At 47.6% G+C, this 26,596-nt stretch overlaps 2 protein-coding genes across 5 annotated transcripts in view; one reads left to right on the top strand and one right to left on the bottom strand.

Annotated features, from left to right (window-relative positions):
- Positions 1–1,122: 1,122 nt before the first annotated feature.
- Positions 1,123–26,348, bottom strand: LOC310670605 (uncharacterized protein). Of its 3 annotated transcripts, XM_083426185.1 has the most exons (3): positions 26,169–26,348; positions 5,711–5,824; positions 1,123–2,720 (listed from the first exon to the last, which is right to left on the bottom strand). In XM_083426185.1, the coding sequence occupies exons 2-3, from the start codon at positions 5,742–5,744 to the stop codon at positions 1,333–1,335; spliced, it is 1,422 nt and encodes a 473-aa protein (XP_083282311.1). In that variant the 5' UTR covers positions 5,745–5,824; positions 26,169–26,348; the 3' UTR covers positions 1,123–1,332. The 3 variants fall into 3 exon arrangements, with proteins under 3 accessions (XP_083282311.1, XP_083282310.1, XP_083282312.1); XM_083426184.1 differs by lacking the exon at positions 26,169–26,348 and having other exon boundaries at positions 5,711–6,004; XM_083426186.1 differs by lacking the exons at positions 1,123–2,720; positions 5,711–5,824 and adding an exon at positions 22,213–23,819 and having other exon boundaries at positions 26,169–26,342.
- Positions 11,058–26,596, top strand: part of LOC310670691 (uncharacterized protein) — a 35,184-nt gene continuing 19,645 nt past the window's right edge. Inside the window, exons 1-2 of one of the 2 annotated variants that reach the window (XM_083426366.1) lie at positions 11,067–11,227; positions 12,126–14,058. In XM_083426366.1, the coding sequence (XP_083282492.1) occupies positions 11,164–11,227; positions 12,126–13,249 (1,188 nt within the window). In that variant the 5' untranslated portion in view covers positions 11,067–11,163 and the 3' untranslated portion in view covers positions 13,250–14,058. Of the gene's footprint in view, positions 11,228–12,125; positions 14,059–26,596 lie in introns of those variants that run through there. The other variant, XM_083426368.1, reaches the window with a different exon arrangement.

Raw genomic sequence — 26,596 nt, 5'->3', positions numbered from 1 at the left:
AGGAGAATGTTAGCCGCTTTGAGACTCCTTAAAGGGAGTGAAAGGCGGGATATCAAATCCAAACTCTTCTTTCCTGCAACATGCAGTCAGTAGCCGTGGTTACATAACTTTATGACCACTTTGGCAGCGTTGGATGTCATAAAACAAATCTTTACAGCTTGTTTTCACCAGATAAGAATCCGTCCCATTGCTTCTTTCAGAAACTTGCATAGTCTACAAAGACTTTCAGAGACTTGTAAGACTTTCATTTGGTTCTGTTTTCAAGAGAATCCATCAAGAGTGCATATTTTGTGACTTTCAGAGATGTATAAGATTTCTGTTTATTTGGTTTTGCAGAGAGTGCATTTAATATATTTCATACTGTTCAATGTTCTGTATAGATTATATAAAGGGTTTATATTGACATCGCATTGTTGTACTTGGTCATTGTGTTGCCTTGGATATTACCGATAATTGTTTGCAACACAGGGGTTTAACTGTTTGGTTACCAGCTGAAAATCTGACTGCTGATATTTGAGTCAGTTGAAGTTTTGGAGCACTTTTCAAAGGCAGCGCCCATTCCAGTTATTGAACCTGGATGTAACTACAGTGGTACCCCGCAAGACGAATGCCTCGGAAGACGAAAAACTTGCAAGACGAAAGAGTTTTTCGTTTTCTGAGGTGCTTCGCAAGACAGATTTCCCTAAGGGCTTGCTTCGCTAGACGAAACGGCCCTGCCTCTCGTGTCATGGCGATGCGCACTGCACGTACGCACGCTCGCTCCCCCGCTCCTCCGGCTCCCTCCCACCTTCCCGCTGACGGTTGGTGCCTCGTGCCGCTGCCCACCCCCCTCGCGCGCTCCCCTCAGAGAGCCGTTGCCGCCAGCGTCTCTCTCTCCCTGGTGGCGGTTCCGCCGAGTCACGCTCCTGAGCCCCACCGCCCTCCAGCAGCCGTGTCGCACGGTGGCCACAACACGCGGGTGAGTCTGAGGTACCGGCTGCGGCAGCTGTCCTGCTTCTCCCCGCCCCTCCCCGCCGTTGTCAGTGTTTAAATGCAGTGGTGCTTCGCAAGACAAAAAAACTCGTACAACGAAAAAACTCATGGAACGAATTAATTTTGTCTTGCGAGGCACCACTGTAAAGCATATGTCACTGCAGCCAAACCAGTCCTCTCATAACACAGAAATTAGCCATATTCTTTACATGTATAGGATTTCTTTCCTCCAAGGGTTCTCAGATGTTGAAGAAGGCTGGTGCTCACATGGCTTTTTCCACACTTCGTACCTTCCCATAACTTCACCACTGTGTCTTTTAGTGTTTAGGAAGTCTTCCAATGTCAACACCCCATGCAGTTTTACGGGTTTTCACCTGTGTGGGTTTTCTGAAGTCCCGAAAGGCTTGCTTTGTCACCAAAGCTTTTCCCACACCATTTTTTCTCTCCTGTATGTATTCTCTGATGTCTAGCAAGCCTACTGTTTGCACTGAAGCTCTTTCCACACACTGCACATTTAAATGGTTTCTCGCCTGTGTGTGTTCTCTGATGTAAAGTAAGAGCACTGCTGTCAATAAAGCACTTTCCACACTCCATACATTTATACGGCTTCTTTCCCGTGTGTGTTTTTTGATGTCTGCTAAGGTTACTACTCAGACTGAAGCTTTTCCCGCACACCATGCATTTAAAGGGTCTCTCCCCTGTGTGGGTCCTTTGATGTAAAGTAAGGCCACTGCTGTCGTTGAAGCACTTCCCACAGCTGACACATTTGTACGGCTTCTCCCCTGTGTGTGTTCTCTGATGTGTCGTCAGGCTACTGCTCTGACTAAAGCTTTTCCCACACTCCACACACTTAAACGGCTTCTCCTCAGTGTGCGTTCTCTGATGTGAAGTAAAGCTACTACGAGCGCTGAAGCTTTTCCCACACTCGATGCATGTATATGGTTTCTCCCCCGTGTGGATTCTCTGATGTAATGTAAGGCTGCTGCTGCTACGGAAGCACTTTCCGCACTCAGTACACTGACATGGCTTTTCCCCTGTGTGTGTTCTTTGATGTAACGTCAGGTTACCGCTCTGACTGAAGCTCTTTCCGCACTCCTTGCATTTAAATGGCTTTTCCCCTCTGTGGATTCTCTGATGTTTAGTAAGGCTACTGACCTCAATGAAGCTCTTTCCACACTCGGCACATTTAAATGGCTTCTCCTCTGTGTGTGTTCTTTGGTGTAAAAGGAGGCTACTCCTCACACAAAAGCTCTTTCCACAATTCATGCAAACGTACGGTTTCTCCTCCGCATGGGTGGCTTGATGTCGAGTCAGGCTGCTGCTGTCACTGAAGCACTTTCCGCACTCCAGACATTTATACGGCTTCTCACCTGTATGTGTGTTTTTATGTCTAGTAAGGTTGCTTCTCAGATTGAAGCTCTTCCCACACTCGCTGCATGTATATGGTTTCTCTCCTGTGTGGATTCTGCAATGTATATTTAAGTTCGATTGATGTCTAAATGCTTTCCCACACACCAAGCATGTTTTCCTGCTGTTCCTTTTGTCATCTTCCTGTTGGATCAGGGATTCCTGGACAACAGCAATCTGGGAACCCGAGACCTCCTTCCTCCTATCCTCTGAGTGGTTTCTCGCTTCCCTTTTCGGTCCTCTTTGATTTCCAAGCATCCTTTTTCCTGATTCACGCTCGGCTTTTTCCAGGGACACCAAATATTTTTCCATATATTTCTCACTGCTCAATCCATCATTTCCTGGGGGAAGAGGGGAAAAAATATATGTGTGAACGTCAAGGTAGAAACATGGGATATCATCACAGGTTAACCACAATTTGCTGCTTCTCTGGTTTTAGCATTCCCAAGGAATGTGGGAGATTTGTACTGCTAGCCAAGGATTCCCTGCACCACCTAACTGGGAACCTCCAGGATCTCAGCCATTATTCTAACTTTGGGTATCTGAAGAAGTGTGCATGCACACGAAAGCTCATACCAATAACAAACTTAGTTGATCTCTAAGGTGCTACTGGAAGGAATTTATTTATTTATTTAGTTTTGGAGCATCAGTTATCTGTTATCAGTTAACAAGATGAATTTTAACAGGGAGAAATGTAAAGTATTGCACTTGGGCAAAAAAAATGAGAGGCACAAATACAAGATGGGTGACACCTGGCTTGAGAGCAGTACATGTGAAAAGGATCTAGGAGTCTTGGTTGACCACAAACTTGACATGAGCCAACAGTGTGACGCGGCAGCTAAAAAAGCCAATGCAATTCTGGGCTGCATCAATAGGAGTATAGCATCTAGATCAAGGGAAGTAATAGTGCCACTGTATTCTGCTCTGGTCAGACCTCACCTGGAGTACTGTGTCCAGTTCTGGGCACCACAGTTCAAGAAGGACACTGACAAACTGGAACGTGTCCAGAGGAGGGCAACCAAAATGGTCAAAGGCCTGGAAACGATGCCTTATGAGGAACGGCTAAGGGAGCTGGGCATGTTTAGCCTGGAGAAGAGGAGGTTAAGGGGGGATATGATAGCCATGTTCAAATATATAAAAGGATGTCACATAGAGGAGGGAGAAAGGTTGTTTTCTGCTGCTCCAGAGAAGCGGACACGGAGCAATGGATCCAAACTACAAGAAAGAAGATTCCACCTAAACATTAGGAAGAACTTCCTGACAGTAAGAGCTGTTTGACAGTGGAATTTGCTGCCAAGGAGTGTGGTGGAGTCTCCTTCTTTGGAGGTCTTTAAGCAGAGGCTTGACAACCATATGTCAGGAGTGCTCTGATGGTGTCTCCTGCTTGGCAGGGGGTTGGACTCGATGGCCCTTGTGGACTCTTCCAACTCTATGATTCTATGATTCTATGATCTACTGGAGATTCAGAAGAAGATGCTGTTTTGGCGTTTGGGGCACCTGCCTTTTCCTTGTCCTGCTGTGGCAAGGGCAGGCCTTCTGGCCTTGGGGCAGAGATGGGACCTTTTCAAACACTTAAAAAGCCCTCGAGAACATTTGGAGGCTTCCTCATGCCCGGTCAAACTGATTCTTCATCAAACCTCCACATGGACTCATTCAACTAGCATGATCTCAGGGCTTTCCCACCAGCTGCTAGCTGATCCCTTTCCCCCATGGAGATGCCAGAAGTTGAACGTAGGATCCTCTGTGTGCAGCCAGGTGATCTTCCTGAGCTGTGTTCCTTTTCTAGACATATGTGGGGCTACCTTTGAAGGTGACCCGGAAACTACAACTAAGCCAGAATGCGGCAGCTAGACTGGTGACACTGGTCCTGAAAGACCTACATTGGCTCCCAGTACATTTCCGAGCACAATTCAAAGTTTGGCGCTGAAGATGTGTCTCCACCCCCTGTTACGATATGGATGCAATGCAGCTGCAAACTGCTAGCTTGAAAACATCACATGATAATAATAATAATAATAATAATAATAAATTTTATTTATATCCCGCCCTCCCCAGCCGAAGCCGGGCTCAGGGCGGCTAACAACAGTAAAACAGCACAAACAACACTTTAAAATCATTCATTATAAAATTAATTAATTCAAGCCACTGGCAACCATTGGGCCAGAGCTCTGCGAAGATTGCCAATGGAGGGAGTCAGGCTGTGCCCTGGCCAAAGGCCTGGTGGAACAGTTCTGTCTTGCAGGCCCTGCGGAAAGATGTTAAGTCCCGCAGGGCCCTGGTCTCTTGTGGAATGGAATGTTGGGACTGTTCCGTGGGAAACAGAGGGACAGTCAATTCACAGGGCAATGCACCGGAATTAGCTCAGAGTGTAATATGAGCTCTTCCTCTTGCTCCTGTACAGGAAGCACAGGAAGTTTTTGTCCCTCGACTGCTGGAGCTTGAAGAGAGCAGTCATGTTTTCTGTAATGCTGCAAAGACAGAAATAAAAGCATGTAAAAACGTTTCTGTCTATCTCCTTTTCCCTGCCGGGGGAGCAGGAGGGAGGGGGTGTGTTCTTCCCACGCTGAGAAGAATCGCCTATCATGACCTAGCCTGGATCTTGCTGGGGAATGCAGCCAGGGAGGTCAACAGGAGACCAAGCCGGGTGCCTGGGAGTGTTGCCGGTTACTCCCGATATAGGCTTGATTTCCGACACCCCCATCATCCAAACTGGACATTGACATCCGACTCCAAGGGCCTTCTGGCAGTTCCCTCACAAGCGAGAAGCGAGGTTACGGTGGATGCTTGGGTTGCGAATGTGATCCATGCGGGATGCACGTTCGCAACACGCATTTGCAACCTGCAGTGGCACGTCTGCGCATGCGCAGGTTGCGATTCAGCGCTTCTGCACATACGCAAAGTGTGATTTAGCACTTCTGCGCATGCACAACCACCGAAACCCGGAAGTAACGCGTTCCGGTACTTCCAGGTTTCAGTGGTCCGTAACCGGAAAAAACGCAACCTGAAGCGTCTGTAACCCGAGGTATGACTGTACAGGGAACCAGGCAGAGGGCCTTCTTGGTAGTAGCATCCGTCCTGTGGAATGCCCTCCCATCAGATGTCAAGGAAATAAACGACTGTCTGACTTCTAGAAGACATCTGAAAGCAGCCCTGTTTAGGGAAGTTTTTAACGTTTGATGCTTTATTGTGTTTTTAATATTCTGTTGGGAGCTGCCCAAAGTAGCTGGGAAAACCCAGCCAGATGGGCGGGGTATAAATATTAAATGGGGAATATGCCCCAAATGTCTTTCAATCAAAGAACGGGGGTAGGGCGGGGGGAATGTGTCCTTACCTAGAGTGGACTGTGTCTCATAATTCGCCTCCATGACCTTTGGTCTGGATCCAGCAGGGCCCAATACCTCTTTGGTGAAATGCACAGCCACCTCTTTGAATGTTTATCCAGATCCTGGAGAAAGAGAATATACAGAATTTTTCTTCTCCCTCTCTCCCAACACTAGAGCTCATGAGCATCCCATGAAGCTGAACGTTGGAAGATTTAGGAAAAAGAAAGGAATCACTTCTTCATGAAGCACATCGTCAAACTATGGAACTTGCTCCCCCCAGGAGGCAAAGATGGCCAGGAACTCCCTTTTTGATTTAAGAGTCCGATGAAACTGAATATTATTTGGGGGGGGGGGGTGTCATGTAAACGCTCTATGAGTTTGCATGGGCGTAGCCAGGATTTATTTCAGGGGGAACAAGCTTTATGTTAGGGGGGCAGAACTGAGTTCTCTGTGATGCAATTGGTCAGTTAGTTAAGCATTTTTATTTATTTACTTGATTTAGGGGGAGCAGTTGCAGCCCCCTGGCTAAGCCTATGTGAGCTCTCTAAAAACAGCACAGGCCAGCATGTCAATCCTTACATCTCACTTTAAGAAGACATCTGAAGGCAGCTCTGCTTAGCAAGTTTTTAATGTTTGATGTTTTATTGCTTTTTCAGTGATATTCTGTTGGGAGCTGCCCAGAGTGGCTGGGGAAACCCAGCCACATGGGCGGGGTATAAATAAATTGTTGATGTTGTGCAGGGTATAAATAAGTTGTTGTTGTTCCCCTCACCCCACTCCCAAATGCTGCTTCCTCTTCACCAATGCACCCCCATCGTTCTGCCAGGACACTGAGGTCCAGCACCAAGGGCCTTCTGGCGGTTCCCTCACTGCGAGAAGTGAAGCTACAGGGAACCAAGCAGAGGGCCTTCTCGGTAGTGGCACCCGCCCTGTGGAACGCCCTCCCATCAGATGTCAAAAAGAACTACCAGACTTTTAGAAGACATCTGAAGACAGCCCTCTTTAGGGAAGCTTTTAATGTTTAACAGACCACTGTATTGTTTTTATTTATTTGTTTGTTTAGACCACTGTATTTTAATACTTTGTTGGAAGCTGACCAGAGTGGCTGGGGAAACCCAGCCAGATGGGCGGGTATAAATAATAAATTCTATTCTATTCTATCTGGTCCCCCTACCCAAGCTGAATATGCCCCTGGGGATATTGAGGGGCTTCCAAGAGGATTTTGCCCTGCAATTTCTGCAGCAGTTTCTCCCACACCTTGCAGCCGAATTGCACAGATCAGACCCAACACCCTGAGGCATGGGCGTAGCCAGGATTTATGTTGAGGGGTGGGGAGCAGAACACACACCCACCTGTCATAATCCTCAGCGTGACTCTGCCTAGCAGATTCAGAATGAAAAGTCTCCACCAGCGTTGTTTCAAATCGCTTCCTTTTGACCCCAAGCGCTCCAAAACCTATCTACAATTTTTGTGGCTTTAAAGAAGAGCGGGAACTTTTTACAAATTATTTTGAAAGACAACTGGACTCCTCAGCAGGTTTTGAATAAACATGCACAGATTTATTGAGGGTTAATATAGTAGACAGGTAATATAAGGCTGTATATGTTGGGAAAGATGGAGGGCACAAGGAGAAGGGGACGACAGAGGATGAGATGGTTGGATGGTGTTCTTGAAGCTACCAGCATGAGTTTGATCAAACTGCGGGGAGGCAGTGGAAGACAGGAGTGCCTGGCGTGCTCTGGTCCATGGGGTCACGAAGAGTCGGACACGACTAAACGACTAAACAACAACAAAAATACAATTTTACAGTATGCAGAGAATAATATGAGTTGAGAAATCAGAGAGAGGAGCTGAAGGAAGTGGGGGTGTTGGGGAGGTGGGAGGGGGAAAGGGGGGGAAATAATGAAGATGATTTCTTTTGAGAATTTGTTATGTTAAACTGTTAATATATATATATATATTAAAAAACCACCTATCTACAATTTCTACCTTTAGTTAAGTATTTTTATTTATTTACTCGATTTAGGGGGGCGGGGTGCAGCTGCAACCCCTCCTGGCTATGCCCACGGAGTGGGGGGCTCTTTCCTCCTCCCCCCTAATCCCACGCCACCCCCATGCATTGCACCTTTTTGTCCTCTCCAAGACGCGTCCTCTCCCCTTGAGTACGGTGGGTCTTCCAACAGCCCCACTCCCCCCTTGCCACGGCAGCTTCCTGCCTCTCTAGGAAACCACAGCTCAGCTCATCTGTCCAGTGGGAGGACTGAGCCACAGGAGCTACCTGCACCCACCTGCACCCTCTTGCTAATCCCTTGACGTTGTGCTGGAGGCTGCAGAAAGCAACGCGGGTGGGGGACACATCTGGCCAGGCTTTCCCCATCCTGCGCTGAGATTCTTGAACAGCAGGGGGCTGGACTAGATGGCCCTGGGTGTCCCTTCCAACTCTGCAATTCTATGATCACGCAACGTTTCTAGCTCTTCCTCCTCGCTGTTGCAGGAATTTATGTATAGATTGGGGGGGGGGGTCCCCCTCCAGCATGTGTCATGCACATGCAGCCCACTACCAAAATCAGCACAATCGCTTTTGTGGCATTTGTGATTTGTCACCACAAAACACTTCATCACAGTTTCTTCCTATCTATTCAAAGGGCCTCTGCTGCACAATACCAAATGTAAGAATTCACTGATAAATGCATCTATGTACTGGCTCACTGGGGAAACTACAGAAATTCATATAGACAGGTGAGCTCAGCTACCCAGCAGCCCCTCTGCCTGTGGGATAATCCCTGGCATCTTGATACCTGAGTGCCAGACAGGTAGACATTCCAGAAATAAGAAGACAGAAAGGTGTGATTAACTTGGCTGGGAAATAAGGAAAAGTAAAGATCTCTTGATGGGTGTTTGGTGGAGGGCAAGGGGAACCACGGGGCAGGGTCCAGGATGCTCAGATTACTGCCACCAGACCTCCTCTTTCATGATGTAACCATGATGTATTGGTGATGTAGTTTGGGGAGGGTGTAACATGGGGATTAAAGGTAAAGGTACCCCTGCCCATATGGGCCAGTCTTGCCAGACTCTAGGGTTGTGCGCTCATCTCACTCTATAGGTCGGGAGCCAGCGCTGTCCGCAGACACTTCCGGGTCACGTGGTCAGCGGTTTAAGCTGCATCTGGCGAGCCAGATGCAGCACAACGCCGTTTACCTTCCCGCTGGTAAGCGGTCCCTATTTATCTACTTGCACCCGGGGGTGCTTTCGAACTGCTAGGTTGGCAGGCGCTGGGACCGAACGACGGGAGCGCACCCCGCCGCGGGGATTCAAACCGCCGACCATGCGATCGGCAAGTCCTAGGCGCTGAGGTTTTACCCACGTCCAACATAGGGATTAGCAGCTAATAAAAGTTTGTGGGCTCTTTTGTTTGGGGCTTCCATCTTGTTCCACCTGGTGGAAGGTGGGAGTCCTGTCTCGACAGTCTTCAATAAAGACCAAGCCTACTGGCTGCTGTTTTGCTCTGGTGTTCCTGGCTGGTGCCCTTGTTTTTTGTCCAAGAGAGCCCTCAGATTTCTCCGTTAACATCGGGAGATTTGGGGAGCCTGCAAAAGGACTCCCCAGCTGCAGCGCTTAAAAACAGCACAATGGAGCAAAATGCAGGTGTCTCCGCCTCCTCCCCAAGGCTGCTTAATAATAATAATAATAATAATAATAATACGCAGGTGGTGCTGTGGTCTAAACCACAGAGCCTAGGGCTTGCCAATCAGAAGGTCGGTGGTTCAAACAGGGGTGAGCTCCTGTTGCTCGGTCCCTGCTCCTGCCAACCTAGCACTTTGAAAGCACGTCCAAGTGCAAGTAGATAAATAGGTACTGCTCCGGCGGGAAGGTAAACAGCGTTTCCGTGCGCTGCTCTGGTCATGCTGGCCACATGACCCGGAAGCTGTACGCCGGCTCCCTCAGCCAATAAAGCGAGATGAGCGCCGCAACCCCAGAGTCGGCCACGACTGGACCTAACGGTCAGGGGTCCCTTTACCTTTACCTAATAATAATAATTTATTACTTATACGCTGGCCATCTGGCTGGGTTTCCCCAGCCACTCTGGGCGGCTTCCAGCAGAATATTAAAATACAATATCTATTAAACATTAAAAACTTCCCTAAACAGGGCTGCCTTCAGATGCTTCTCCTGCATGATTGTGGCCTTTCTCTCCCAAGCTGAATAACACCCCCTACCCAGGGGAGACGGAGCTGATCTGTGTGCAGGGGACAGGGACCCAAAGATGATCTTGCAATGCAGACGCTGCGTCACTTTGAAGATCCCCTATGATCCTTTGCACAGGGGCATTTCCAGCTCTCTCTCTCCCATTTGGAGGACGTGCCCCCCCCCCTCCGCACCCTTAACTCTCCCTCCCCATAAGCTCCCTGCGCTAAAATACAACACCGGGATGTGTGGGGGCTGGAGGAATCCTCAGCCAGCCTTCATGGAGGAACCGAGCGCCAGATGGACGCCAGAGGAGATGTATTTTTCTTCTTCTCCACATTAAATGGGGGGAAGTTGCAACCAGCGGTAGGCAAAGGGGAGGGGGGGGGGGACTCGGTCCTCCACTGGGCGGCTGACCCGGCCGGGCTCTGCTTCCCGGAGAAGCAGGAAATTGCCATTCAAAGGCGGCAGGGCTGGAGAAGCGCCCTGGGGAAACGCGCGCGCGGAGGAGAGGCTGCAAAGCGCCCAGGTGCGACTTTTGTGGGGCAGTGAAAGGAAAGACGGGGGAGGGAACCCAAGGAGGGTTTGTTTGAGGGGTAATGAAAGAGAAACACCTCCCCCCCCCCCCGCCACCGCCTCCCACGCGGAGCACTTTCCCCCGGGAAATGCACGGGGTGGGGTCGTGGATGATCCGAGCTGTGCACTTGCCTCGTGCGGCCCAGGGTGCTGCAGGATCGCCAATGCAAGCAGTGGCGTAGCGCGGGTTGTCAGCACCCGGGGCAAGGCAAGTAATTTGCGCCCCCTAACCCTTGGATTTGCGCCCCCTAACCCTAACTCCCCATGTTGCTCCCGGTGCGGCCGGGCCCCCCTTGCACCCCCCACGCTACGCCACTGAATGCAAGGGACCCCCCCCCTTTTAAAAGCAACCCCCCCAGCTCGGAAAAGAAAGGCGCAGCCTTCTGATGGGAGGGGGGAACATGCAGCCGGGACTGGAGAAACTCGCTATGGGGAAAACAGCCTTGCTGGGGGGGGGGAGGGCGGGGTGTTAGAATTGCTGGTGAGGGTGGGGGAGATGCACGAGACTTTTGCGCCCCCCCGGAGCTTTGAATGTCCGAGGTCATCAGAAAGCCGGATGGGTTTAAATGGGGGGGGGTGCGCTGATTTCTTGGCTTCCAGGGTGGTTTCAAAGAGCAATGCAATGGGTTTACTTTGAATCCCTGGATATTTTGTTCTCAGGAAAAGAGTCGGCCTGTTGTGTTTCCTGGAAGCAGACTTGATGTCTTCGCTGGAAAGAGAAGAACCAGTTCTCCCGGCCTCTGGGGAAGGAGAGAGATTGGCAGGTACAGATTTTTGAACCGTCAAGGGAAAAGGCTATACAGTGCAGAAAAGGGAAGAGCACAAAGTAGCAAACTTGGGTAGCGTTAATCTTGAGCCACTCCCTCCCTTTGAGGAAAACCCAGAGATCAGTGTTAGAACACAGTGTAGAAATTCTAAGGTTCAGTCCTGTCTTTGTGCAGTGCAGTGGTTTTCAACCAGTGTGCCCTGGCATCCTGGAGTGCCTTGGGCAACACCCACCTCATTCTTTTTCCTTCCTTCCTTCCTTCCTTCCTTCCTTCCTTCCTTCCTTCCCTCCCTCCCTCCCTCCCTCCCTCCCAAAAGCTTGCACAGCTGTTTGTGGCAGCAGCCCTGGCTACAAGCTTCCCAGGTGAATGGTCCCTCTGGGGCTGGCCAGGGGGTGCTTCCCAGGGGCCTGTGGGGCAGTGTGAGGAGCAGTGCAAGGAAGTGGGGCAGCTCAGAGATCTGGCCAGGCAACAGCAGCTGCCCAGAGGTCTCCCAAGGAGAAGGGAGAGCAGAGGAGGGGGTTCAAAAAAGGGTGAGGGACTGCCAGCTCTGCAGGCAAGGGGCGGCATAACTGGGCTTCTGAGCCCCACAGGGGTGCTGCAGAATGATTGCAGTTGGTTGAGGGAGCCTTGGGCCCCAAAAAGGTTGAAAACCTCTGCTGCAGAGGGATCTGAAGACAAGGGAAAAGACACACCTGTGCCTGCTGAGGTGAAGTGGGATATTGGCCTGGCTGGAGTTTATATTGTCCTCCTGGAGGGCACCATATTCAGAAGGTAAACCCAGCTTTTGGTGTCTGCAAATAACATTAAATAATGCACCCATATACACAAAATTTGAAATCCTTTGTTTTCTGCTGGAAATTCAAAAAAGTTTCCTTTTTCTCAAAATTCACCCCAGATGATGGGCGGAACAATGGGAATTCTAGGGAGACATCTATGCTATCATCAGAAACTCCTGCAGCTGAAGAAGGAAAAGAGATGGTTGCAGATGAAAGTGAACTTAAAAAGCACGGAGAAGAGAAATCCTCACCGTCTCTGGAGGTTAATGCCCATGAACCCCAAATCCTGCAGGAAGATGGACAAGGAAACAGCCAGAAAATATGTCCGGTGTGTGGGAAGATATTTAGATATGAATCAAACTTTAAAAGGCATTGCAGAAGTCACACAGGGGAGAAGCCATTTAAGTGCACTGAGTGTGGAAAGAGCTTGAGCTCAAGTTGGAGCCTTCTTACACATCTAAGAACCCACACAGGGGTGAAACCGTTTAAATGTGTGGACTGTGGAAAGAGTTTCAGCGAGAGCAGTACCCTCCTTACACATACGAGAACACACACTGGGGAGAAACCATTTAAATGCACGGAATGCGGGAAAACCTTCAGTAGGAACACTCACCTTACTTCCCATCAGAGAACTCACACGGGGGAGAAACCTTTTAAATGCATGGAGTGTGGAAAGAGCTATACTGTTAGTAGTGGCCTTACTCAACATCAAAGAACCCACACAGGAGAAAAACCGTTTAAATGTACAGAGTGCGGAAAGGGTTTCAAGCAGCCCAACCACCTTACTATACATTACAGAACACACACCGGGGAGAAGCCATTGAAATGCATGGAATGCGGGAAGAGATTCAGCCAGCTCATTAACCTGACTTCACATCAGAGAATACACACAGGGGATAAACCCTTTCAGTGCATGGAATGTGGGAAGAGCTTCACTGATAGTAGCGGCCTTGCTCAACATCAGAGAACTCACACAGGGGAGAAGCCCTTTAAATGTACCGAGTGTGGGAAAAGCTTCCAACGTCCCAGTCGCCTTACTCTACATTACAGAACCCACACCGGGGAGAAGCCATTTAAATGCCTGGAATGTGGGAAAAGCTTCAGCCAGGCCGGTCACCTTACTCTACATCAGACAACACACACACGGGAGAAACCATTTGAGTGTACGAAATGTGGGAAGCGCTTCAGGAAGAATGGAAGCCTTGCTTTGCATCACCAGACGCACACAGGAGGAACCATTTAGTTGCATGGAATGTGCGAAAAACTACTGTAAGCTCACCCAGCTTACCTTACATTACATTAGAGAACACACTGGGTAGAAACCAGGGAGAAAGTTTATTTACAGGAATAGACTATGCCTACAATAACACACACTGGAGAGGAACCCTTTAAATGCTTCAGTGCGGAAAGAACTTTTATGACAGCATCAGTCTCATTCCTTAAGGCCTTTTTTTTGCCCTTGGCAACATTCAACGTCCCCCCCGCACATCCCTCTTGCTGCCTTCCCAAAGCCAGGTAAACAAGGTGCTGGGCTGTGGGAAGGAGGCATGAAGGCTCTGAGAGGGTCCTAAAGTCTTCCCACCTGTCAGGGTGCTGTCAGCAGCTCTTGGCCCAGGAAAGTATAAAGACAAGGAAAAGTTTCTTACAGTCCTTTCCCCTCCCCCCCCAAGCTTACAGAGAGAGGCCATAGAACCCAGCCTCTTGGATAATGGCGTTGTCCCGAGTGAATCTCCACCCCCAGTCTCTCCCACTTCCTTACTCGTCATCATCATCATCACCTCCTCTACAGGTGCCACTAAGTGCCCTCTGTCTTTGAGCTCTTTGCTCTCCTACTTTTAAGGCTCACTGGGTTCTGGGAGATGGTGGGTCTGGAATGCTTTCTAGTGACAACTGGTCAGCCAGCTGCCGCTCTGGCTCTCCCATCATTTCCCAACTTTCCCCCTCATCTGCCTCTAAGCCGTTGTAACCTCAAACCCATTGTAAATCTGTACAATGGTACCTCAGGTTACATACGCTTCAGGTTACACACTCCGCTAACCCAGAAATAGTGCTTCAGGTTAAGAACTTTGCTTCAGGATGAGAACGGAAATCGTGTGGCCCCATTTGGATAAATAACAAGAGTATTTGGAAGGAGTTTATACAAAATGTAGTTGCCTATTAATATTTACATATGTATTAGGATAGTAATATCAAATTTATAAAAGAATGTGTGGGTTAGGGCGCTTTTTGTATATTGTATACCCATTTTTGTGCCTTTTTCTCTTCTCTTTTTCTTTGCATCACTTTATTCCGAAACCTTTTCAATAAAATATTAATAAAAGAAAGAAAAGAGAATGATCACAATTTCTCTACATATGTACAAGTGCTTGTGTGAAAGAAATTACACTCACGGATCTCTGCATCTAAACCCAGCAATAAGGACTCTTTATGTTTGCAGTCTCAGGAGCAGAAACCACCACTGTCTTGCAGGAGTATGCTTAGGGTTCCCACAAAATTATTAGTTTGAGTAGCCTACACAACTACACAGGGTTCCTCGCTTGCAGCGACTTCAAAGGTTTAGTCTCTGGCACGCACTGCTATGTGCAATTGCTATTATTATTATTATTATTATTATTATTATTATTATTAATACCCCACCCATCTGGCTGGGTTTCCCCAGCCACTCTAGGTAGCTTACAGCATATATTAACTACTTGACTATGCTACCACTCAGTGGATTTGTAACTGGCTGACTGACCGAACCCAAAGGGTGCTCATCAATGGTTCCTCTTCATCCTGGAGACGAGTGACTAGTGGGGTGCCACAGGGTTCTGTCTTGGGCCCGGTCTTATTCAACATCTTTATCAACGACTTGGATGATGGACTCAAGGGCATCCTGATCAAATTTGCAGATGACACCAAACTGGGAGGGGTGGCTAACACCCCAGAGGACAGGATCACACTTCAAAATGACCTTGACAGATTAGAGAACTGGGCAAAAACAAACAAGATGAACTTTAACAGGGAGAAATGTAAAGTATTGCACTTGGGCAAAAAAAATGAGAGGCACAAATACAAGATGGGTGACACCTGGCTTGAGAGCAGTACATGTGAAAAGGATCTAGGAGTCTTGGTTGACCACAAACTTGACATGAGCCAACAGTGTGACGCGGCAGCTAAAAAAGCCAATGCAATTCTGGGCTGCATCAATAGGAGTATAGCATCTACATCAAGGGAAGTAAGTGTGCCACTGTATTCTGCTCTGGTCAGGCCTCACCTGGAGTACTGTGTCCAGTTCTGGGCACCACAGTTCAAGAAGGACCCTGACAAACTGGAACGTGTCCAGAGGAGGGCAACCAAAATGGTCAAAGGCCTGGAAACGATGCCTTATGAGGAACGGCTAAGGGAGCTGGGCATGTTTAGCCTGGAGAAGAGGAGGTTAAGGGGGGATATGATAGCCATGTTCAAATATATAAAAGGATGTCACATAGAGGAGGGAGAAAGGTGGTTTTCTGCTGCTCCAGAGAAGCGGACACGGAGCAATGGATCCAAACTACAAGAAAGAAAATTCCACCTAAACATTACAAAGAACTTCCTGACAGTAAGAGCTGTTCGACAGTGGAATTTGCTGCCAAGGAGTGTGGTGGAGTCTCCTTCTTTGGAGGTCTTTAAGCAGAGGCTTGACAACCATATGCCAGGAGTGCTCTGATGGTGTTTCCTGCTTGGCAGGGGGTTGAACTCGATGGCCCTTATGGTCTCTTCCAACTCTACGATTCTATGATTCTACTTTGCTATGCCTCTGGTGTCTCCCAGCAGGCTATAGTGGAGCTCCTCCTCTAGCTCTGCTATAGTGATTGAGCCACTTCATCTAAGTCAGACTTCCTCAACCTCAGCCCTCCAGATATTTTTTGGCCTACAACTCCCATGAACCCTACCTAGCAGGACCAGTGGTCAGGGATGATGGGAACTGTAGCCTCAAAACATCTGGAGGGCCGAGGTTGAGGAATCCTGGTCTAAGTGAAGCCTGCGATTTGCTCCCAAGGTCCCAGGGTCCAGCTCCATTGATGGTTGGGACAACCAGTTACATGTTTAATCAAGCATTTAAAACTGAACCAGCACTGTGGCTCACCTGGTCATATAACAGCACTTTGGAGCGTGCTAATGTGGCAGCTAGACTTGTGACTGAGGAGCAGCCGCCAAGACCATGTAACACTGGTCCTGAAAGACGTACATTGGCTCCCGGTACGTTACCAAGCACATTTCAAAGTGTTGGTGCTGACCTTTAAAGCCCTAAAGGGCCTCAGTCCCTGAAGGACTGAAGGAGCGCTTCCACCCCCATCGTTCAGCCCGGACACTGAGGTCCAGCTCTGAGGGCCTTCTGGTGGTTGCCTCCCTGCGAGAAGCGAGGTTACAGGGAACAAGGCAAAAGGCCTTCTCGGTTGTGGCACCCACCCTGTGGAACGCCCTCCCACCAGATGTCAAGGAAATAAACAGCTATCTGACTTTTAGAAGCCATCTGAAGGCTGTTTAGGGACGTTTTTAACGTTTGATGTTTTATCGCTTTATTAATAATAATATTCTATTGGGAGCCGCCCAGAGCGGCTGGGGAAGGGACCTTCAGCTGGTAAGCTCTTACTGCCCAACTAACCAGGATGTAAAAATCTTGTCATCGGTAATAATTATTATTATTATTATTATTATTATTATTATTATTATTATTATTATTATTATTATTTTATTTGTACCCCGCCCATCTGGCTGGGCTTCCCCAGCCACTCTGGGCGGCTTCCAACAAAGATTAAAAATACATTAAAATGTCACACATTAATAACTTCCCTGAACAGGGCTGCCTTAAGATGTCTTCTAAAAGTCTGGTAGTTGTTCTCTTTCCACAGGGCGGGCGCCACTACTGAAAAGATCCTCTGCCTGGTTCCCTGTAGCTTTGCTTCTCGCAGTGAGGAAACTGCAAGAACGCCCTTGGCGCTGGACCTCAGTGTCCAGGCAGAAGGATGGGGGTGGAGACGCTCCTTCAGGTATACTGGGCCGAGGCCGTTTAGGGCCTTAAAGGTCAGCACCAACACTTTGATTTGTGCTCGGAAACGTACTGGGAGCCAACGTAGGTCTTTCAGGACTGGTGTTCTATGGTCTTGGCAGCCGCTCCCAGTCACCAGTCTAGCTGCCGCATTCTGGATTAGTTGTAGTTTCCAGGTCACCTTCAAAGGTAGCCCCACGTAGATCGCATTGCAGTAGTCCAAGCAGGACTGTAATGGCAGGATCCCAAGGAGGGCTGGCTTCAGGCACCAGACCCGTGGGCAGACTCTACGTTACAAAGATGTCTGCAAGCGCCGCACGCAGACCTGCAACACCAATCCCTCCATGTGAGAATCCCTTTCAGACAACCGCAGTGCCTGGGGACAGTCAGGTTGCGCATCCATTGCAGCGACCACAGGAGGAATGACTTAGGAGAATTGCAGAGAGAAGAGACGCCATGGGATGATTACTGCCTCTGTCCAGCAACCAGGGATTATGCCTGTTGAATCGATGTATGTAAATATTGACGCCATTATAGGAGCCCACCAACTGGTATTGTTCTTCAGGAGCTCTGCTGGAATGTAGTCTATGCCCGGGGCTTTGTTGTTTTTCAGTTGGGCAATTAGTTTCCCCACCTCCTCTATGGAGACAGGAGGCCAATATGGTAAATTGTCAGAGTAGGCACTTGGATCGTTGTGCTGAGCTTTGTCATCATAGAAGAGGGTTTGGAAATATTTCATCCACTCCTGGGGTTATTAGAAGTTTTATAGTTACAGAAAAAGAGTATGAGAGGGAAAAAAACAATAAAAAAATAACAAACAATACATCGAAAATAGAAAGAAAAAAAATTTATCAAAACAAGAAAAAACAAAAACATTTAAACACATCCAATTTCCATATCTTTATGATTCATTTACTTGTTTCCTCGACTTCCTCACACCTCCCTTTTTTGTATTCTAGTTCAAATTAGCTAATTCAGCAAATCCTTTCCCTCTTTCTCAATTTTTTGTTCTATAATTTATCTTAACACAGTCTAACTTTAAATTTTCCACTTTAGCCCATTAACAATCAGTTTTTGCTTAATTCTTTATAACATTTCTGCTAAAACCATATAATTTCATTCCAGTATTCTTCTAACATTCATTAATTTTGCAGTATTTCTGTAAATATACTTTACATTTTTTCCAATCTTCTTCCATCGACTCTTCTCCCTGGTCTCGGATTCTGCCAGTCATTTCCGCCATTTCCATGTAGTCCATCAGCTTCATCTGCCATTCTTCCTGGGTGTCTTCCAATACTTTGCAATAAGTATTCTTGCTGCTGTTGTGGCGTACATAAAAAAGGTTCTATCCTTCCTTGGCACCAATTGGCCGACCATGCCCAGGAGAAAGGCTTCTGGTTTCTTCAAGAAGGTATATTTAAATACCTTTTTCATTTCGTTATATATCATTTCCCAGAAGGTCTTAATCCTTGGGCACGTCCACCAAAGGTGAAAGAAAGTACCACCTTTATGGCATCTGACAGGGTGGAATGGGGAATCCTCAAGGCTTTCTTGGCACAATTAGGACTTGGAAAACACTTTTTGAGTCTTAACCAAATGTGTTCCACTTTGCGGGCAGCCATTTGCACAAATGATATAGAGTATCTAATAATCAAAGTACTACAATCAAAGCCAATATGGAGTGACAGATTAGGACCTCCTGGAACACCGGCTGTGTTCTGTACAGCATCCTTAAAAACAGTATTCTTTTTCTGTGGTATCTGAAATCTGCTTTATTTAAAACACGTCAACAAAAGACCAATGAACGCATTTCAGTTTATGAAAGACGTAAGTTTAACCCACAAAGTATCAAGGAAAATCAAAGGTGCATTATACATAGAAACTATTAGGATGCCAAGATTATGTGGGGAAATGAAACTACAGTGGTGCCTCGCAAGACGAAAAGAATCCGTTCCGTGAGCCTCTTCGTCTAGCGGTTTTTTCGTCTTGCGAAGCAAGCCCATTAGTGGATTAGCGCTATTAGCGGTTTAGAGGCTATTAGCGGCTATTAAAGGCTTAAGGAATTAGCGGATTAGCTGCTAAAAGGCTATTAGCAGCTTAGTGCCTTAGAAAAAGGGGGTGGGGAGCGGAAAAAAAACCCCAGGAATCGCAAGACATTTTCGTCTTGCGAAGCAAGCCCATAGAGAAATTCGTCCTGCGAAGTACCTCCAAAACGGAAAACCCTTTCGTCTAGCGGGTTTTCCGTCTTGCGAGGCATTCGTCTTGCGGGGCACCACTGTATATCCAAGTAATAGGTAAAAAGGCTGTTATACATACGTGCTACATCAAGAAACTTAAAAGAAAAAAAATACTTATCCACTGCTAAATCCTACATTGGCCCTTCTAAATTTCCCCGGCCCTTTAGGTAAAGCTTCCTACATTTCCATCTGCCCTGACTTCAAAGTATTAGAGGGGAACAGGTTTCTGGGGTCTTACACACAGGCAGTGGCGTAGCGTGGGGGTGTAGGGGGGGCCGGCCGCACCGGGCGCAACATCTGGGGGTGGCGCGCTCGCACTCGCAGCTCTCTGCCCCTACCTGGCTCACTCACTCTCTCTCACTGCAGTGCTGGCTGTGCAAATTCGATCCAAGCCGCCGGGTCGCCGCCCACTGTGGAGGGGAGGGTGCCAGGCGTGCGGTGCGGAGAGAGAGCGAGGGACTATCTGGGGGAGGGACAGTGCAGCGGGGGGGGGGGCGCAAATTACTTGCCTTGCCCCGGGTGCTGACAACCCACGCTACGCCACTGCACACAGGCTAGTAGGAAGCAGTCTGGTGTCCAGGAATTAAGATCATGGATTGCCTCCCATTTTTCTTATTTACATTCTCAAAAAAACTCACGTGGTCCCGAACTTTGTCTCTTCACCTCTGCCATCCTTCCCATCACTTCCTGAAAGTTAGTCTCTACTCTCTCCAATACTTACCGTATTTTTTGCTCTATAAGACTCACTTTTTCCCTCCTAAAAAGTAAGGGGAAATGTGTGTGCGTCTTATGGAGCGAATGCAGGCTGCGCAGCTGTCCCAGAAGCCAGAACAGCAAGAGGGATTGCTGCTTTCGCTGCACAGCGTTCCCTCTTGCTGTTCTGGCTTCTGAGATTCAGAATATCTTTTTTCTTGTTTTCGTCCTCCAAAAACTAGGTGCGTCTTGTGGTCTGGTGCGTCTTATAGAGCAAAAAATACGGTGCTTACTTACTTACTTTACCTTCCTTCCCTCCCTCCCTCCTGCAACAATTCACATCTTGCAAAGGACAGGTATATCCCCATCCCAACTAAATCTTCATTTCCTGCCCCTGAAGTTCTGCTAGGTTTTATTGTATGCTTTGCCAAGTTTTGCTGGCTACAGGGAAATGTCAGCTTCCTTGAGACTTACTGCTGAACTGCCTGAGAAAGCTTTCATCCCTGTGCTTGTTCTCCATTTACAAACTCATCACTCCCAAACCCTAGTTAACCTTCCTCTCCCCCATGTTTTCATAGAATCATAGCAGCTTAACCCCCTGCAATGCTGGAATTTTGGATAAAGCACCAGACAGGTGGTTATCGAGCCTCTGCTTAAAAACCTCCAAGGAAGGAGAGTCAACAACCTCCTGAGACTGTTCCACTGTTGAAGAGCTTACTGTCAGAACGTTTTTCCATATGTTTCGTCGGAATCTCCTTTCTTGTAACTGGAAGCCATTGGTTAGAGTCCTACCTTCCAGAGCAGGAGAAAACAAGCTTGCTCCATCTCCCATGTGACAGCCCTTCAGATAGTTGAAGATGGCTATCATGCCTCCTCTCAGTCTCCTCTTTTCCAGGCTAAACATACCTAGCTCCTTCAACCATTCCTCACAAGGCTCGGCTTCCAAATCCTTGACCATCCCTTCTAAAATAAGCTGAAGACCCTACAATGTCTGCTCACTTCATTACTATGGGACTGCCTCTCCTGGTCTGCCCCGCAGAGGACCTTAAGGTCCATGAATAAACATAATTTAGAGGTCCCAGGCCCTAAGGAAGTCAGACTATCGTCCACCAGGGCCAGGACCATTTCAGTGATGGTTCTGACCTGGTGGAATGCTCTGTCCCGTGAGACTTTCAGGATTTAACCTCCTTCCGTTGGGCCTGTAAGACAGAGCTATTCCGCCTGGCTTTCAATTTGAACTTAGCCTGATCTTTTATTTCCCTTCCCTCCCCCTCCCCTTTTATGAAGATAACCCGCTCCGAGACCCCACAGCGAATTCTCCCCTGGCCTCATCACTGGCCCAAGTAGGACCAATTCAGCCAGCTAGCCCTGGAGATTATCTAATTGATTTTTGAATTTTATTGTTATTCAGGTTTTTATACTGTATTTTATGCTGCTTTTATAATTAAGTGTTTTAAATTTGTTTAGCTGCCCTGAGCCCGGTTTTTGAACTGGGAAGGGCAGGGTATAAATATCCTAGGATCCAAATTCCCGGCCTGCAGGCTCCAGAGAAGCGCCAGATGCTATTACCTCTCTAGTGCAGAAGAAAGATTAAAGTCAGTCCTGTTGAGTTCTCTCCAGGGAACGGGGAGGGGCCACCACCTTTTCCTTAAGTTGCAGGATGACTGGGGCTGACCCTGATAAGAACTTGTCAAGCAGTTCTTTTGCAATCAATTGTGATCGCAGTTCGCTATTCCACACCACCTATAATTGACATAGGAACGCTAGTAACAAAATGGTCAAACATTCTATTTTCTACAGTTCATAATACTTATGCGTGTATTACATTGCCGTTCATTTCTCTCAAATGTTACTGTTTACAGAACCGCTGGTCCGACATCTAATTGATTGTAGGAAATGAAAGCGTGCTGCTTAATCAATGCGCTTAGATTTTCAGGTGTCGAATGACCTCTTTCTAACTTCCCTTCATTCTTACTCTCTTCCTGGGGTAGCTTCTTCCATGTGAAACAAGAGTGCTCTGTCACGGATGCTCTTTTGAGGTTCAATTAATTTGTTGGGATTCCTGCTGGGTGCATTCTTTCGTGGAAGATAACTCCTGTCCCTGAAGCACTTTCCCCATTGCATACAGTTATAGGTCTCCTTCTCTTTGTGGGTCCTTTGAGGAAGAGAAAGCGGACTACTTTCTACAGTAAGGCCTGTACCCTCAAGAAAACTGGGCATTCTTTGATGTAAAGGAAGGACATTGCTAACACTAAACTGGGCCTGTACCCTCAAGAAAACTGGGCATTCTTTGATGTAAAGGAAGGACATTGCTAACCCTAAACTCTTTCTTCACTCTACATTCAAATGTGTTTACTGGTTGTGAAAATCAGACTAAATAGACTATGGGCCTGATCCACCAAGACACTTCTTTATGTGCTCTTTATCCTCTGTGTGTCTTCTTCGATTTAAAGGAAGGCGCTACTGCTCAAACTAAACCTTCCACATTCTCTGCACGTAAAAGCTTTCCCCCCAGAAAGCTGTGTCCCGTGATGCAAAGCAAGCTGAGCTTACAGAAGCTTTCCCCCACATCCAATACATCTAAACAGTTCCTTCTGTGTGTTTTTTGTGGTGTAAAGTAAGGCTTTTCTTCTTTGCGAAGCTCCTCCCACATTCTGCACATTTAAACGGTTTCTCCCCAGTGTGTGTTCTGCTATGAGAAATGAGGTTGCTGCTGTTACAAAACCTCTTCCCACACTCCCTGCACTCAAAGGGTTTCTCCCCTGTGTGGGTCCTGCGGTGGGAAGCAAGGTTAATGAGCTGCCTGAAGCTCTTCCCACAGTCCAGGCATTTAAATGGCTTCTCCCCGGTGTGGATTCTATAATGTAGAGTAAGGCGGCTCGGCTGTTGGAAGCTCTTTCCGCACTCCGTGCATTTAAACGGTTTCTCCCCTGTGTGGGTTCTCTGATGTTGAGCAAGGCCGCTACTGTCGGTGAAGCTCTTCCCACATTCCATGCATTTAAAGGGTTTCTCCCCGGTGTGTATTCTCTGATGCGAAGTAAGGTTAACCAGCTGGCTGAAGTTCTTCCCGCATTCCATGCATTTGAATGGCTTCTCCCCGGTGTGTGTTCTGTAATGTATAGTAAGGTGGTTGGGCTGCTTGAAACCCTTCCCGCACTCTGTACATTTAAACGGTTTCTCCCCCGTGTGGGTTCTCTGATGTTGAGTAAGGCCGCTGCTGTCACCAAAGCACTTCCCACAATCCACGCATTTAAATAGCTTCTCCTCTGTGTGGATAATGCTATGTGAAGTCAGATTAATGAGCTGATTGAAGGTCCGTCCACACTCAAAGCACTTAAATGGCTTCTCCCTTGTGTGAGTTCTCTGATGCAAAGTAAGTTGCGTGTTCCTACTGAAGGTTTTCCCACATTCCGTGCATTTAAATGGTTTCTCCCCAGTGTGCGTTCTCGTATGCGTAAGGAGGGTACTGCTCTCACGGAAACTCTTTCCACACTCCATGCATTTAAACGGTTTCAGCCCAGTGTGGCTTCTTAGATGTTTAAGAAGGCTGCAGCTGGAGCTCAAGCTCTTTCCACACTCAGTGCACTTAAATGGCTTCTCCCCTGTGTGGCTTCTGCAATGCCTATTTAACTTTGACTCGTATCTAAATATCTTCCCACACACTGGACATATTTTCTGGCTGTTTCCTTGTCCATCTTCCTGCAGGATTTGGGCTTCATGGGCATTAACCTCCAGAGACGGTGAGGATTTCTCTTCTCTGTGCTTCTTAAGTTCACTTTCATCTGCAACCATCTCTTTTCCTTCTTCAGCTGCAGGAGTTTCTGATGATAGCATAGATGTCTCCCTAGAATTCCCATTGTTCTGCCCATCATCTGGGGTGGGGGTTGAGAAAAAGGAAACTTTTTTGAATTTCCAGCAGAAAACAAAGGATTTCAAATTTTGTGTACAGTGGTGTCTCGCAAGACAAAAAGAATCCGTTCCGTGAGTCTCTTCATCTTGCGGTTTTTTCGTCTTGCGAAGCAACCCTATTAGCGGATTAGCGCTATTAGCGGTTTAGCGGCTATTAAAGGCTTAAGGGATTAGCGAATTAGCTGCTAAAAGGCTATTAGCAGCTTAGTGCCTTAGAAAAAGGGGGTGGGGAGCGAAAAAAAATCACAAGAATCGCAAGACATTTTCGTCTTGCAAAGCAAGCCCATAGAGAAATTCGTCCGGCGAAGTGCATTGAAAAACGGAAAACCCTTTCGTCTAGCGGGTTTTCCGTCTTGCGAGGCATTCGTCTTGCGGGGCACCACTGTATATGGGTGCATTATTTAATGTTATTTGGAGACACCAAAAGCTGGGTTTACCTTCTTGAATATGCTGCCCTCCAGGAGGACAATATAAACTCCAGCCAGGCCAATATCCCACTTCACCTCAGCAGGCACAGGTGTGTCTTTTCCCTTGTCTTCAGATCCTTCTGCAGCAGAGGTTTTCAACCTTTTTTGGGCTCAAGGCTCCCTCAACCAACTGCAATCATTCTGCAGCACCCCTGTGGGGCTCAGGAGCCCAGTTATGCCACCCCTTGCCTGCAGAGCTGGCAGCCCCTCACCCTTTTTTGAACCCCCTCCTCTGCTCTCCCTTCTCCTTGGGAGACCTCTGGGCAGCTGCTGTTGCCTGGCCAGGTCTCTGAGCTGCCCCACCTCCTTGCACTGCTCCTCACACTGCTCCACAAGGGCCTGGGAAGCACCCCCTGACCAGCCCCCAGAGGGACCATTCACCTGGGAAGCTTGTAGTCAGGGCTGCTGCCACAAACAGCTGTGCAAGCTTTTGGGACACAGAGACACAGGAGGGCATCCGAGGAGGCAGGGAAAGAAAGAGGGACAGGGGCCAATGTTACCTGGGGAGCCCATGAGCATCCTTCAAGGCACCCCAGGGTGCCACAGCACACTGATTGAAAACAACTGCTCTGCAGGCTTTCAGACTGGGACTCTGTTGATTGCAAGGACAGGACTGAACCTTCGGATTTCTACGTCCAAAGACTGTGTTCCTGTTGAATGGTTTCTTTAAATTTTAGGTTTCATTATTGTTTCACAAGATGTGTATATCTTTAAGGGCCTGAGCAAATAACATGACCTAGTTTTACAGCTGTGAAGCAGTATACAGTGGTACCTCTGGTTAAGTACTTAATTCATTCCACAGGTCCGTTCTTAACCTGAAACTGTTCTTAACCTGAAGCACCAATTTGGCTAATGGGGCCTCCTGCTGCTGCTGCACCACAGGAGCACGATTTCTGTTCTCATCCTGAAGCAAAGTTCTTAGCCTGAAGCACTATTTCTGGGTTAGCGGAGTCTGTAACCTGAAGCGTATGTAACCTGAAGCGTATGTAACCCGAGGTACCACTGTAGCAGGTGCTGTTAAGTTATGTTAATTAAGCTCTTGGGTACAGTATCTTAAGAGCGGCATGAAGCACTCTCAGTACCCTGGTGGATGGGTTACACTTATTGATATAATGTAATTTAGTGTAAAATGAGTGTGGGTTTTTTTGTTATTAAACCAAGCAAAAGTTACTTGGTGTGGCCTCCCCAGCACGCCTACTGCAGCCTAACTAATCTGCAAAAAAGCTAACGTTCTAACACTGGTCTCTGGGTTCTCCACCACCAAGCATAGCTGTCAACTTTTCTTGTGAGGAATCCTATTCATAGAATCATAGAATCATAGAGTTGGAAGAGACCACAAGGGCCATCGAGTCCAACCCCCTGCCAAGCGGGAAACACCATCAGAGCACTCCTGACATATGGTTGTCAAGCCTCTGCTTAAAGACCTCCAAAGAAGGAGACTCCACCACACTCCTTGGCAGCAAATTCCACTGTCAAACAGCTCTTACTGTCAGGAAGTTCTTCCTAATGTTTAGGTGGAATCTTCTTTCTTGTAGTTTGGATCCATTGCTCCGTGTCCGCTTCTCTGGAGCAGCAGAAAACAACCTTTCTCCCTCCTCTATGTGACATCCTTTTATATATTTGAACATGGCTATCATATCACCCCTTAACCTCCTCTTCTCCAGGCTAAACATGCCCAGCTCCCTTAGCCGTTCCTCAGAATAAGGGAATTTCCCTTAAAAAAAGGGAAACGTTGACAGCTATGCCATTAAGGCAGGGTTGGCCCAAGGTCAATGCAACCCAGGTTTGCAGGTTTGTGTTATTCCCACTATAACCTTTCCCATTATGGGTTAAAAAAATCTGTACCTGCCATTTTCTCTCCTTCCTCAGAGACTTGGCAAAGTGGTTCTTTTCCTTCCAGCGAAGACATCAAGTCCACTGGGATAATTGCTTTCCACGGCTAGATCTTTCTGGGAACAAAATATCCAGGGATCTTCTTAATATGTATATTAAAAGGGATCGAGAAACGGAGGCACAGGTAGGGTAAAAATCATGCTAGGCAACTGCTTTCCCCCCTCAAAAAAAGAAACTCATCTGGATTAAGCAATGCAAATTATGAACCTGAACGTGTGTGAATTTGGAAAAGAGAATCTTCCTTTTCCAACGGAAGACAACAATGTTGTTGTTGTTGTTGTTGTTGTTGTTGTTTTTCCAGAATTTCTGTACCCCATTAGGCATGCCATGAGCCTTGACAGTGATTCTGAGTCCAGGACTTGTAGCTAGGACCCAGCTGC

This window comes from Podarcis tiliguerta (assembly GCF_965153285.1).
Source record: "Podarcis tiliguerta genome assembly, chromosome: 2".
Lineage (NCBI taxonomy): Eukaryota > Metazoa > Chordata > Lepidosauria > Squamata > Lacertidae > Podarcis > Podarcis tiliguerta.
Note: the sequence above shows the minus strand (reverse complement) of the source record. Positions and strands in the feature narration are given on the sequence as shown.

Excerpts from the sequence above, each read along its gene's own strand:
- LOC310670605 (XM_083426185.1), bottom strand. The coding sequence starts at position 5,744 with ATGGAGGCGAATTATGAGACACAGTCCACTCTAG. Across the intron at positions 2,721-5,710 it reads TGAGACACAGTCCACTCTAG|GAAATGATGGATTGAGCAGT; the intron begins GTAAGGACACAT and ends CTCTTCCCCCAG.